The 14,192-nt window shown below is 45.6% G+C and overlaps 1 protein-coding gene across 1 annotated transcript in view; it reads right to left on the bottom strand.

Moving 5' to 3' along the window:
• Positions 1 to 3,891, bottom strand: part of BARX2 (BARX homeobox 2) — a 66,177-nt gene extending 62,286 nt beyond the window's left edge. The window contains exon 1 of the mRNA XM_079930636.1: positions 3,170 to 3,891. Coding sequence (XP_079786762.1) covers positions 3,170 to 3,356 — 187 coding nt within the window. The 5' untranslated portion in view covers positions 3,357 to 3,891. The remainder of the gene's footprint in view (positions 1 to 3,169) is intronic.
• Between the last annotated feature and the right edge of the window lie 10,301 nt (positions 3,892 to 14,192).

Here is a 14,192-nt window from a genome sequence, read left to right as displayed (position 1 = left end):
CGTTCTAATGTTTATGAGAGATCATCACCGGCTTCTAAGGGGCAATACAGTTCCATTATGAGTGAGGATTACTGTTACCAGATTTTAACGTAAGAACATGTCATAACTAAATTCATTCTAAACACGTTCCATACCTCCTCAACAGTCTGAATAACAAACTTTTTTTTCAAATGGAGGATCTCTTGGGGCTTGGTTTTTAAATTTTATTTTAAATTTAATGACAAATGTTCCTTTAGTTTGGCTTTAAGAGGAGGATTCCTTTACTCAATATCTATTATGTGATGCAGGAGATCTGTTAGGAAACTTAAATCAATCTGGAGATTGCTCCCTAAAACTAAAATTACTCTATTTTAATAAGGAAGGGCCTGTTCAAATAAACAATTGTTTTTGAAGATGAGAAGTCCCTCAAGGTTAGGGTGTCTAATAATAAATGACTGTCAAGTGATTACCTACCAGATGAGAAATGTTTCCATTTCTCAGTTTACTTGAATATACATGCTCTCCTGCCCGAGATCAGCATCATAAACTGACATTAGGATTTTGCTAAATCTGAACGACATGGTTTGCCTAATTATGTAGCGGCTTTTTAAACGCTGTAGCTTTTTTTCCACCACAATTTCATGTATTTACTGTGCACGGTGGTCACTTTATTATCTTAGTTTTCATTATTTAAGCTGACAAAGGTCACTTCTGTTCGTTATATAAATCTTAAAACAGCAAACCAAAGGATGAGATAGTTCAGTAACTTTAATTCCAATTTATGCCTTTCACTTGATTTGAACATTTTATGCATTGGTTCCACCAAAAGTGCTAAATATTTATCTCTACCCAGAAAAAAAAAATATATATATATATAGTTTCATTATGAATGCCAGCAACTTATTGCTGTTTTTTAATTAATAAAAAAAAGATTAAGTTCATCCAATTTAAGATTTGTGATCCTGAACATAACTGTTAAAAGCAACAAAAATGCTTTGAAAGCATGGTATTTGCAAAACCTTTGAGAAGTCGCTAATGGTATTCCCATGATCTAATACACGTAAGGCTTTAACTGTAATCGTAAACCCACTGAAAGCTTATGATCTGAAAGGATGGACTATTGTAGCCAGTTTTTGTGGGTTTAATTCCACTGGCAAATCCCAGTTTCTATATTTTAAATCTCAACTAGAGCAAAATCACAACACATTTTCAAAAGAACAACCTAAAGAAATCAAGCATGGGAACAATAAGGCAAGAACGCCAGTGCCAACAACCACCCTCTCCCACAAACCATCAAAGAACTCCAAAAGCACGAGGCTGAGCACAACTTTTAGTTCGTGAAATATGTGCGATTCACTTTTAACACTCACAAAAGTACATATGAATCGCTGTATTTTCCTCCGATGTATGTCCCACACAAGGTTCAATAAAACACAAAACTTAGTCAGCCTCGACTGATGACTGGGTCATTGTTTTTGGAGGCTGTTTATTACTCTTCCTCTGGCATGATTTCTATGATCCAGTTCTGTGACTGCTAAATAGGCCAGGAAAAGCTGCCTTCAAGTCAATGCATGGCGCGAAGTCGCTAAAAAGTTTGCCCGCATCAGGCTATGCCTAGGTGCTTAGGAGAAGCTGTTCTGCTTTGTCCTAGGGACCTCCAGGTACGCAGTGTCTTTTCAGGGTGCGAGAGATTTACGATTAAAACGGATCCTCTCTTTTTCCTTTAAGGGATTTGAGTTCTCATGGCAAATGATTATTTATGCTCAAAACAAGAATCAGCCTAGTTCCCCGCTCCAAGATCTACGCAGACAACTCATCCCAGGTGTAACGCATGGCAGACATACAAATGTAAAAACATCAATCACATCTATCTTGTTTTTCAAATTTCTTCTTCGTATCTTGTTTCGTATATTTCTTGGCTTTTAAAATGCAGTATTACAAGTCTTGTTCTGGGCTACCAGGCCTAATTCCACCTTACAGACAAAATGTATTTTACAAAGGAGTAATTGAGTATAATACTCATTTTATTACCAAATACATGTAGGAACAAGTTGGTTGTAAAAGAACTTTACTGTATGTACTTACACACGTATTTACTGATTGTCCTAGAGAGCCTATCAATGGAATCAACAGAAAATGCAGTATTCCAAGCACAGTGTACTAGCAGCCTCTTGGCCTGAACGTTCCAAAAATATCTTTCAAAGCCACTGCTATCTTTTCAGTTTACTTTTTCAAAGTAAGTACAATTAAATTCATTTATTTCATGCTACCCATGCAACAAATATACCCTCAAAGGGTCTTTCGGTTTGGAAATACTAAATTTTTACCTTCAGTTGAAAGCAGGGTCAATAACTTTTTTGATAAAAATTGCTTCAATTTTTTTTTTTTCGCTATACCCACGTCTGGAGAGCCTAAATCCTTATAATGCCAGGGCACTATGAAACTTGGAGCTTCTTTTAATGCAAGTTTTTTAGAAATAACTTTGGATTTATTTTCTACATAAACCTATGGCTTTTCAAGTATATTTATTAAGTGTTCTTTATTTTTACTACGGGTCTCGTTCTTGTGGAGAAAGCAAACCAGATTTGAGGAGTGTTTTTATCGTGATCATTGTTTTTTAGTCACTTAAAACTCACAGGGTTGACCTCCTCAGCTGGCTCCACAACACGACACATTCCAGAACTACTTCCCCAGAGGGAGATCCTTTTAAGTAAAGTTCAGCGGATTTTGCGGGGAACCTCGGGATACTGACTTACTTGTAAAATTCCCAGTGGAGACAGGAGGAAGTTGGACGAGTTAACTCAAGGTGAGAAGCAACGCCACTTCCTGAGACAATGATTTAAGTGCTCAACCAGGTCAAGGGTTTGAACTTTCTTCCTGAAAACCACAGCAGCGCTGGGAAGGAGGAAGGCTCTCCTGCCAGCAGATCCCAGGCGCTGCGGGGCGCCGGCTCTCGGGGGCGCGCTGCCTTGACTGCCTTTGTAACCTTGCCATTGACACCTTGCCGGGCCCCTTCCAGGTTGCAGAGGCCTCTGCAATGCTCGCCTCGGACAAGTCTAGTCCTCTTGCAGGGGCCCACAATTCCCGGGCCCCTTCCTCTCGCCCTTGGGTGGGAGGACAGAGGTGGTCAAGCGCCCGACCCCGGCACGAAAGCGGCCACACCCCACTGCGCTCCCGCGGGCCGTCTTACCGGTACAGGAATGCAGGGGCTTGGGTCGCACGACCAGCGACGGGCACATGGAGTAGAGGGAAAGTTTCTCAAAGTAGTCGCAGGTCTCCTTGGAGAGGATCTCGTCGATCATGAAAGTCTTGTAGCGCCTCCTGGCTGCTTTGAGCTGGCCGGGCGAGCTCAGCCTCAGCTCTGCGTGGCAGTGCATGGTGAGCCCGGGCGAGCGCCCGCCGCCCGAGGCCGCGGGGCTGGCGCGCCGGCGGGGGCCTCCGGCCGGCTCCTCGGCGACCGGGAGGCGGCGGGGCTCAGGAGGTGCGGAGGGGAGCCGGCACCGGGCGCGCGGGCTGCGCGTCTAGACCCACCCGCGGATCAGCATCTTCGCCGAGCCTTTTGGGGACAGTGCAGCTGTCAATCAGCGCGCGCTTCCCGCAGGGCCTGGTGCTGAGCCGCGCGGAGGGCCGGCCGCTCGGCGCCCACCCCGCCCAGCCCGCCTGTGTCTCCCGGGGCGGACCTGCGCGCCTCGTGCCCGCCGCTCTTGATAGCCTTCTCCAGCCTCTCAGCGTCTCACGCTTGTCTGCGTGCCTATTTTAAGACACTCGCTCCGGCTCTCCTCCCCGCCCCCATCCTGGGACGAGCTCCAGGTGTGTGTGTGCAGTGTGCGCGCCCGTGTGTGCGCGCGGTGCGGGGAGCGCGCGCCGCCCCCGCCAACGGGCTAGGCCTCCGGGGGCCGCTGCCCACGCGGAGCCCCGCGCGCCACCCTCGCGCCGGGCCTGCCGCGCTCCGAGCCGTGCTCCCATCGCCGGCAGCCGGCGGGCGGGCACGTCCTGGTCTGTTAGTAGAAAGAAGTCGAGACTTCGCCGAGGCTCCCGAGACTGCGGGCCCCAGAACCGGCGTCCCCGAGGAGCTGAGTGCCTTCCTGCCTCCCCACGTGGACTTCCGCGCGCCGTTTCCCAAGGACGGCGCCCGCCCCTAGCGTCCCCTACGCTCGCAGCCGGCTCCCAGCCCGCGCGTTCTGGCACCCGGAGCCTACGCCGCGATCGCGAACTTGACCGTTCCACGGAGATACCAAACCATCAATGACCTTTGCCCTGTCCGTTATCCCCATAGTAAACTGTTAAAAAAAAAAAAGTAATCAAAAGCACGTGTTCCCTTTTTATTTTTGAGCTCTGTTTATAAACCTTTTTTCGTCCCCAGAAGGGCCAGCGCAGCGGGACTGCCGGGTGCGGCGAGTCAGCCCGGTCGTGGCTCCTGGTGCCCGATACTCTGGCACCACGGCTTTCGTCCCCGGGTCCCTGGCGACGCGTAGGGTTGGGGGAGCCGCGAAGACACGCGTTCATTAGGTGGTTTGTCTTCTGCCTCTTGGGCGCCTAACTTCCGAGTCTGTCCCAATCAGTATCTGAACGAACTTTTGTTTTCAGTTGGAATTGTTGGGCGAGGGGCGAGGGGACCCCACCCAGCCTCGGCACCCGGACCTTCCCGCTGCCCGCGTCCTGCCCCCTCGCCCGCTCTCGGCAGAAACTGCCGGTGCTGCCGGTTTCGCGCAATTATGCCTGGGAGTTAGTTTGCACGGGGCCGGAAGGGAAACGCACGGTAAGGAGACTGAGAATTACAGACGCGGATGGTCTTCTCCGAGACCGAGTTTGGGTATGGTGACATCTCGCGGCCCCAGGTAACGGCGGGCTCGCTGCAGAGCTGCTCGCCCTGCAGCCCGAGTCGCCGCGGAAGCAAGTGGACGCGCGCGCCAGGGCCAGTGGTTCAATTCAGAGGGAAGGGGAAAGCCTGGAGAACTAATAGGCACTGAGAGAAAATAGTAATAAACCGAATCAGAGCCTTGCATTAGACGTGGCCCGCAACGCGCCTTTGAGGAACTTCATTCCCGAGGTGTTTGCGTGCGCCCTGGCTCCCCTCCCCTCCTCCTCTCCATTTAGAACGGTTTTCGTTTATTCTCATGATATCTCCTTATGCTTATTCTTCTCCTCCCGGAGCGGCGGCTTGAGGGCCCGCGAGAGCTGCGGCCGGGTGTCCCGGTAGCTGCGCGCGTCCCGCCGCAGAGCCCAGAGGTCGCCGCGCTGGGCCCGGCGCGTCCGCGGCTGCGGTGGCCGGTCCCAAGGCCTGTCCGCTGCCCCGCGCGGGGCCGAGAACGCTCCCAGCTCAGCCCGGGCAGCGCCGCTCGGCGCTGCGACCCAGGGGTCCTCCTGGACGCCGGCGGAGCAAGGACTCGATGCACCACGAGCGGGGGACCGTTCCCAGGGGCGCGGGGTTCGCACCGAGGACATTGTTGGGTGGGGAGTTATATGTCCCGCTGGAAAGTGCAGAGCTGTCGACAGCGCCGAGAAACTGCGTGTTTGGTGGGATTGGAGGGCGCGGCGTGGCGGAGACCCCCGAGCCTCTGCACCGCACCCGGTGACCCTGGAGAGGGACCGAGCGTTAGCCCTTCGGACCCTCTGTCGGGCCCTCACGTTACGCGCGCGCCCCGTTACTCTTCGGGCCCAGTCTTTTCCTCCACCTCTTGTCCCGTCCTCTAGCCTCGCCGGCTCTTCCGGTTCCTTCCACCGCCACAGGCCCCTTTCCTCCGCTTCCGTCCATTTCCCCTTCCCCACTGTTCCCAGCACTCCGGGCCTCCTCTGCTGGATCGAATTCCCCCATCTCTCCTCCGCATCTTCCATCTCTTTCTCTTTTCCTTTCTTTCCTCTCTTCCTTCCCTCTCTTCAGACCCAATAAATTAAATAATAGCTTATTGGATTTTCCATCTTTTCTATTTTCTACCACAGAGGCAAGAAATCTCATAGGGGGTCTGAGAGCACAAGCCCCCAGGTATTGGAAAGAGAGATTCCAGATCTTGGGAGTCTGGAACCTTCAGCTTTCTGTCGCTTATAATCAAAGCTGAGCCTCAGTTTTTTCATTTGTAAATGATAATCATAATACGTACTTCACAAGGTTAGCCTTTCATAATCCATGGCTACACGGCTCTTCCCTTCAGTGGGAATGCCCACGGCACCCCATCCCCTCCCTCCTTCGCTGCCTGGAAAACTAATTCAAGGCCCATCTCAAATGTCACCTCCTTTGGGAAAGATCCCACACTCCCCAAGGCTGTCCTTGCTGTTCCTACCTCTATCTTAGAGGTTCCTTTACTGTATTATTGCCTTCTGCATATTTCTTTCACCCACTGGACAATTCGTCTTGTATCACCAATACCAGCATAGCACTGGCACATAGTAGGTTCTCAGTACCCGTCATGAATAAATTAATGCATGAAAGCTGGGATAATTATATAATGTGTGTAAGACCCGAGCACACGGTGGGACTTCAGATCTTCACTAGTTGTACTACATTTGTCTTTCTCCTTAAATGAGCCTCTCTTTCCTTTATATTTTTGGTTTTTCAGTAACGGCATGCAGCCCAATTCCCATTTTGCACTCATCTCTCTCTTTTCACTCCCTCTCTCCTGATCTCAGACTGTAAAGGGCTTTCGTGGGAAGAAGCACACCCCAGCTGTCAATCATGAAGTGGGGCTTTGGTCAGGAATAGTCAGGGGTTTTGTTTCCAACATTAATGAAGTGGCTGAAACAGCAAACATCTGCCTAAGAGCCTCAAACCTTTTCCAGCTGCTGGAGACCCACAGACACTTCCCAGCCTCCTGTGACTGTACCCCGGCAGTGTCTGCCCCTCTACCGGGAGGAACACACATGGAGAGGAACAGACCTGTCTGTACCCAGCCACGCTTGCTCAGGCAGGAATGGAAGGGGATAAAAATGAACATCACCAGGAGGCTTCAGGAGATCAGCTCCCCTCCCCCATCCGGCGCCTGATTCCTGGGGATAGAGCCCAGCCAGAAGGAAGGAGGCAAAGACACCTGTGCAAAGTTAAAAGGTTCTGACAACTAGAAACCAAAGAATCACTCTTTCCCATTTCAGCTGACAGCCAGTGTCTCCATTCAACTAGAACACATGAAATTTATTAAAGCAAAATGGTATTTAAAAACCCTAGGATGGCATTTAAATAGGATCTAACCCTAGGTAAATGAGCTCAGCTTCATTTTTTGTGTAACTATCCTTTTATAATCCTGGGCTTTGTGTCGAGGTAGATGTCAGAAGCGGCCGGGGCACAAGTCTTCCGAATACATGAACTCATTCGCAATCATCTTCTACAAGTGGGGGGAGTGGAGCGGAAGCCCTCCTTACACTCCAGCAAAGTGTGTTTAATAACTTGTATTTCAGTTGCTAAGATTTGAAATGGTTTCAGACATGTAAAAACAAAATAGGGAAAGCCTTGTAAGTTAATATTCCCCTGGGCCCCAGGGCCATGCCAAAACTCCTGCCTGTGGAGCCCAGCACCGCAGACTTGCACAACAAGAAGTTGAAGGAAGAGAAGAAAGCCAGCTTATTTTTAATGATGATATTAATTTACAAAAACTGCTCTCATACACTGTAAAGCATCTTTTTAAGAGAGGGCACAAATGTAATCCACTTGACAAATGGGCTTGGAAATGTCTGAATAGGTCTTTCTTTCTCAAAACATCTTTCTGGAGCAAAAGTTTACAGAAAAAAAAAAAAAGACGATGGCTGTATCTACAAAGCACCTAACAGTTATGTGAAGAGTGAAAATGAAGTAAATCATCCAAAAGTTTCCAACTTTTTAGAAGCTTGGTACACAGATTAAAACCATTCGTTAAAAAATTTTTTTAAAAAGCCACTTGTTTTGCTGATTATTTCCCTTTTAAAATTGTGCTATCCTGACATGAAACAGCCTTACTTCTGCCTGTGTGTCTCAATTATCCCATTGGATATAGCCAGGAAAATAAAATTGAATCACTCCTATCTTTTCCATAATATTGTAGAAATGGATATTGATGTTTGGAGTATCACTGATTTTGACTTTTTTTTTTTTTTTTTTTTTTGTACATGATACCCCTCACTAATGAGAAAGCTTCCACAAGAGAGGAGAATCACTTTGAACATGTCATGGAGCAGTGCCCTGGCTGCCTGGGGCAAGTGGAAAGAACTTTTGAGTCAGGCGAACCTGTGTTCCATTCCCAGCCCAATCACTTAGTAATTTCCCTGACCACTGGTCTTCAACCACAACATGGGGTGACGATAGCCAGCTCAGCTTTACTGGAGGATTCCATGGAAGATTGTGTGCACCGCACTAACTTATGAAATGCCAGGCTTCCCACTGCCTTCACGTTGAGTTCAATAAAATAATCAATTCGCTTTCAAAAACCATCACAAGATAAAACTGCCTTTTTAAAAAAGCATCAGGGCCACTGCTGTTTCATGTGTTTGGGGTTGGTTTTTGTTCAGTGTTCAGAACCTGGGAAGCAATTCTCTTTCAAAAACCATCACCATATAAAACTGCATTTTTAAAAAAGCATCAGAGCCACTGCTGTTTCATATGGGTTTGGGGTTGGTTTTTGTTCAATGTTTAGAACCCAGAATCAACGAAGAAATAAAGAGTGAGAGGAGCTGGCGTTAGAGTGAGGGACTATCGTTAACCGAAGGAAATGGCCCTGGCCACCAAGCGTCCCTAAGTGCTACTCAACATCTGGCACCTGCAGCCACAGACTCAGCACATCTGCAGGCGTCAATCATTCTAACCAGCACTTCACAAGAGAATGGCTCATATATCGTTGTTATGGCTTCTGTCTGCAGAAAAAACCCGCCATGATCCTGCACCCACTGGGTGACATCTCATCCAAATCATCTCGTAAAGTATTTTTATTCTCTTCTCTGCATCACGCAGGCCTCGATTAGGTTTCATGTGAATTCTCTGTAATCCGCCCTAACACAGCCGGCCAGCAGCAATGAACCCAGCGAGGCAGGGTTGCAAAGAAAATGAGCAGTCAGTCTGTCGTTGACATGGGCTGTTATCAAGGACAAGAAGGTTCCTGTGTCAGCCAGCGCAGGAGAAGACTTGTGGAGCCAGTCTGCCTCTGACCATACGAAGGAAAAACAACGCTCGAATGATTAACTTGCTGGTGTGATTGTTATTATGCTAATAGACAACAATGTTTACCAAGAGCACTGGGTGCAGAGTGCCAACCAGAATGGAATGGTCTCTGCTCTCCAAGCTCTAAGGAAAAGGAAGTTTGTATGCACTCTTGGACACAGGTGCTAATCACCCACTTAGGTCTAAGTGTAGGGGGCGGCGTGTGCACGCCTGCCTGTGCCTAGGTTCTATAAACGTTTTTTTCTTTAATATAGGAATGAAGAGAGGGGTAGGAAAGGACAATGGAAAAAAAGGGAAATAAGAAACATTCGGAAACCTTGTTTACTAAACAAATTCAAGAGGAATCTTTAATCTTAGAGGAGGGAAAAGAAAACCGAGGCTAAGTGAGTCGTCCAGCCCAAAGTTTGACATTTGTTGTGTCTTTCCGTCCCACGCTCAGCCTAGGTTAGCAGGCTTTTAGACATGGAAAGATGTGCAGACTGTTTCCTTTTCTAAGGAATAAACCACAATTTGAAATCTTTCTTCTGGTGATAGGCTTTTAAGAGAAAGTTGACCTCGGTGAGTTATTTATAATGAATATTTTTATCTTCACTAGAGATTACAACACAGCAATTGTGCTCAAAGCAAAATGGAGAATCAAAAAATAACGTGGAGAATTCTGGCATTAAACATTCTCATAAAAAACACTCAAAAACTTAAGGAAAATGCAATTGTATCATTTTCTAGATAATCTGAGTCAAATGAAATTCTGCTGCAATCTTTTCATCTGGGGATTTTTCTGCAGAGAAGTATTTCATTTCACTTTGAGCAGACAGCCTCACAGACAATTTTTATAGGTCTCTAATACTGAAGCTTTTCCTTGCTTTCTTTCAAAAGTTACAGAGATGCTCAGATCTAAATAGGCTATAAATTACTAAAGTAAATGACTGAGATGGTGCCAATCTCTGCGCATTTCAATTACACAAGCAGCCTGCCTTTTAAAAAAGGGATTTGAAGTCATCAGAGAATCCTCAAATTCTATTGCCAGTCCACATCCTGATACGTTTACTTAAGTCAATTATTGAGTCTCTTAGATTATGTCTACATAAGCTGCAGAAACATCTGGTCATTTCAATCAGTTCAATAAAAGATTCTGCCAAGCCAGGGGAAAAAATTAGTCAAGTTAGTCATTTGTACAGCAGAACAATGGGTTGTTTTCTCAGGGTAGACAGTAAGTGGATATAGCTCAAAAGGTTTTAATTTTCTCTTCTGAAATCAGTTCCTGAAGGAGGTTTTGATTTTTATCAGTTAATGTTTGGGAGGGGTTCTGACAGATCTTCAGTCCAAAATGTCATGGGTATGAAGATGGCGTAGCCATGTCTCTGAGACAATTCTGTGCTCATTTGAATTCTACATTCTCAAGGTTGAGACCACGCCAGAACTAAGCCAGACTGGTGTTTGTTAAATGTTGAAAAATAAAATCAGCAGTACTAGAAATCACCGAATAGTGTTTATTCTCCTGGAATTTACTAGCATTCCTGTTCGCCTGTGTCCTCATTTTCGGGAAATCTGATACATTATTTGAATGACCAAATATAGGCGAATACAGCTTTTTCTTTAAATCGCTGTTGCACAGAATGCTTCTCTATAAAATCAAAACCATACAATCCTTTTATTTTTTTCAGTCTCATGTGAAATTGTCAAAGAATATTTGGAATTTCAGCTCACTGTCTTTCCAGATCACATAGAGACAGCCCCAGGGAGAAACAAATGCTCAGAGAAGGGAAGAGAAAGTTTCAGGTCCCCAGCCCAACATTCTGCTTGTATTAACCCATTTTTCCTTTCACATTCATGTTCTCATTCATGGATTTAACATCCTCTGATCCAAAAGGGTTTATAAAATGATTTGGTTCAGAAAGCTGTATTAGAATGCAAGCTCCCACTTGCATAAATGTATTAGAAGAAAAAGACATTTTTATATTTTTTTGGGCAACATGAAATACAGATAACCTACCTATGTCTAGTTTTACACAGCTTTATTCTCTGCATAGATTTAAAGGTTGTTTTTAAGACACAACAATTAGAAATAATAATTGTCATAAACTGACTAATGTAAACTTTATATTAAGTCTGAGATGACCCACCCTCCTACTAAATATTCCAGGGTACATGACCTCTTAGGCTGCTGTGTATACCTTGTAAGATGTCTGTATCTTAATTGTCAAAGGTTAGTTGTTAATGAATTAGTCAAAAAGAAAAAAAAAGTCTTTCTGTCTCCTTTAGGAGAGGAAATAGCTCTTTACTTTGAGGACAAAGAAATTCAAAGAAATCTAGTTTCGTAGGTAGGAGGAAGATAGCTTTTGAAAAGGAGAAAAAGTTTTATTTAGAACTTTAGTACGAGGAGAATCTTGCTTTACAAAATCTGGAGTTCAGTAAAGGAACGATGCTTACGTAGCTAAGGGGAAGGATTTTAGTTCTGACATGGGGAGACTGGAAGTTGGTAGGATTAAGACTTTGGAGAATTCAGCAGAAGGACTCTAGATTAGGAATAGGATAAACTAGGGGGATCCAACGGGGGCCAGAGGGTAGACTGTAGTTGACTTCTTGTGGAAAGAACGAGAATTTGTTTTCCATCTGGAGGTACTAATTGTGCAGAGTTTATACCTTCATTTATCCACTATAATTTTAGAAAAGTAGGTTTTACAGCCCCGAAGACAACGGCTTAGAGACCAGACAGAGAGCAGCACACGAGGCAAGGTGTTGAAGAGATGAGAGAGAAAGAGAGGGTATCATTAAACAGAATATGCAGAAAGCCTCCTGAACCTCAAAATAATTAACATATTTGAAGAAAAGTGCTCAACCTCAAATTGAAACTTTAGTGGGTGCACACACACGTGCGCTAAATAGCCTACAAGTACGTTACTGTCCTGACGACAAACTAGGAAGCAATGTACAAGGTAATATCGTGGAATACAGAGAGATCCAAACAAAAGAGCCTAAATTAGTCACACACGGTTTGTGGGAATGGAAACTGGTTGACATTTCTGAAGGGCCGTTTGGCATTATGTCTCAAGTTCAAAATCGATCCAGCAATCCCAATCTAGGAATTTAAACCAAGGTTGTGGTTCTCAAACATGATTGTACATATAACAACCTCCAAGGACAGCTTGTTTAAAAATTCTCAACCCATGTCTCTTCCCCTAGAGATTTGTAGGTGTGAGAATTGACATTTTGGAACAAGCAGCCCTCTTGATTTGTCTACTAACAAACAGAATGCTGAAGACATAATAAAAGTGGGAAGAGCTGTAAGCAGAAGCAAATATGTTTGTTGTAAGATTCCTTAAAATGGCAGGAAATCGGAAAATCTGTTATTTCGCTTCTCTGAAGCTCAGTTTCCTGTCTTTACAATAAAAGTACATACTCAGACAAAAAAGTACACACTCAATGCCACTGCTCTGAGATTAAATAAGGACTCACTTAAAAGGCTTAGACAAAGCCTGACGCATTATTAAAGATCTATAAATATTGGCTATTACGCAATGTTGAGGGTGTGGGGGGAGGCATTTAAATATCAGAAGGTATAATACAATTCAATTTTTGAAACATTGTTTATATACATGTGTATATATGTACATGCAGAGTTGTCTGAAGACATGTTCAAATGTTGACAGTGATAATTCCTTGATAGTGAAATTTTGAGGGATTTACATTCCCTTCTGTAGTTTTGAGTATTGTTTGAATTGTTCTACAATTAACCTCTATCATTTTTCCTCAAAAACATTTAAGTTCAAAAGTATAAAGTGTAATTCAACAATACCTTACATGTGCAGAACACTTCCACGTACAGAAAAGTTCCAAATACCTTGCTTCATGGGAGCGTCACAAAGTCCTGTGAATGAAAAAAGGACATATCTCATCGTTTCTGTTTCACAGATGAGGAATCAGGGTAAGTGGTTTACTTGAGGACCCCATGCACAGCTAATGACTTTGCAGACCCGAGTCCAGCCCCAGGTCTTCTGAGTCCAAGTTCACCATACCTCCCACTGGACAGTGATTCCTCAATGATCTCAGTTATAATTTTCAACAACAACAAAAGCAGGGGGAGGGATTACAGTTAAACAAATGTCTATTTTTCATTTATCCTCCACATTTAAAAAAATGCCCAGCACTAGATAAAACTGAGATATATTGAATACTGAGAAGGCTGATATGAAAACATATTAAAGTCAGGAGATACCCAAGTTAGGTCTCAGATAGTAACCCTAAGCATCTCATGTGTTCCGCAGCTTTGGTTACTCTAAGTACAGACAGTCTCAATCACGTGTTAAAAGTTAACAGAAATCTCATGAGCAAGGAAACTGATTTGATAATCATGTAGAGTGTAGACTGTCAAGCGGGCTTTCTCTGAGTTCTCACAGGTTTTTCACCTCTTAGCAGTTCAGCCCGGCGCCCGACGGAGGTTTAAGGCCGAACCGCCTCGGCTTTGTTTGGAGCGACCCTGCGCTGGAGTCAGGAGCGGATTGTCAGGGAGCCGCGGTGTCTCGGCCTGCGGTGTGGCCTGCACTGCCCCCTCCCGGAAGAAAGCCAGAACTGCGTCTGTGCTGTGGAGCCACGTCTCCCCCTATCAGCAGAAAAAACTCCATCACCGAAGACCGGCTTCAGCGAGGGGCCCGTAGGCTCAGAGCATCACCTGGGCCCAGACCAGCTCCCGAGGTCCTCAGGAGGTACCATTCGATTGGTTTTCAATGCAGACGTTTAAGGAATTCCCGCATTGGCTAACAAGTTCCCCTCTTCTCCACTCCGGGGCCTCCTGGACCTCAATTCTGTGTCAGAAGTGCCACGAGTTGCTATTCTGTCCTGAAATAGTGAAGCAGATCAAGGGACACATTTTCTTTGCAGGTCCTAAACTCTAGTTTCCTTTCTCCCATGAATCTGAGTTGGCCTTCTGATTCATTTTGACAAGTCCTTACAGCAGAAGTGGCAGCTCTAGGCCTAGTGCTTCAGAGAACCGGCAGTTCCACTCTTACTCTCTTGGAAGCCACATACCAGGTCGGAAGTCCAGCTACCCTGACAGACCACAAAGCTGTGAGGAAACCCAAATCAGCCACGTGGCAAGAGA

Source organism: Stenella coeruleoalba (genome assembly GCF_951394435.1).
Source record: "Stenella coeruleoalba genome assembly, chromosome: 8".
Lineage (NCBI taxonomy): Eukaryota > Metazoa > Chordata > Mammalia > Artiodactyla > Delphinidae > Stenella > Stenella coeruleoalba.
The sequence above is the reverse complement of the archived record's forward strand: the minus strand, read 5'-3'. Positions and strand labels throughout refer to the sequence as shown.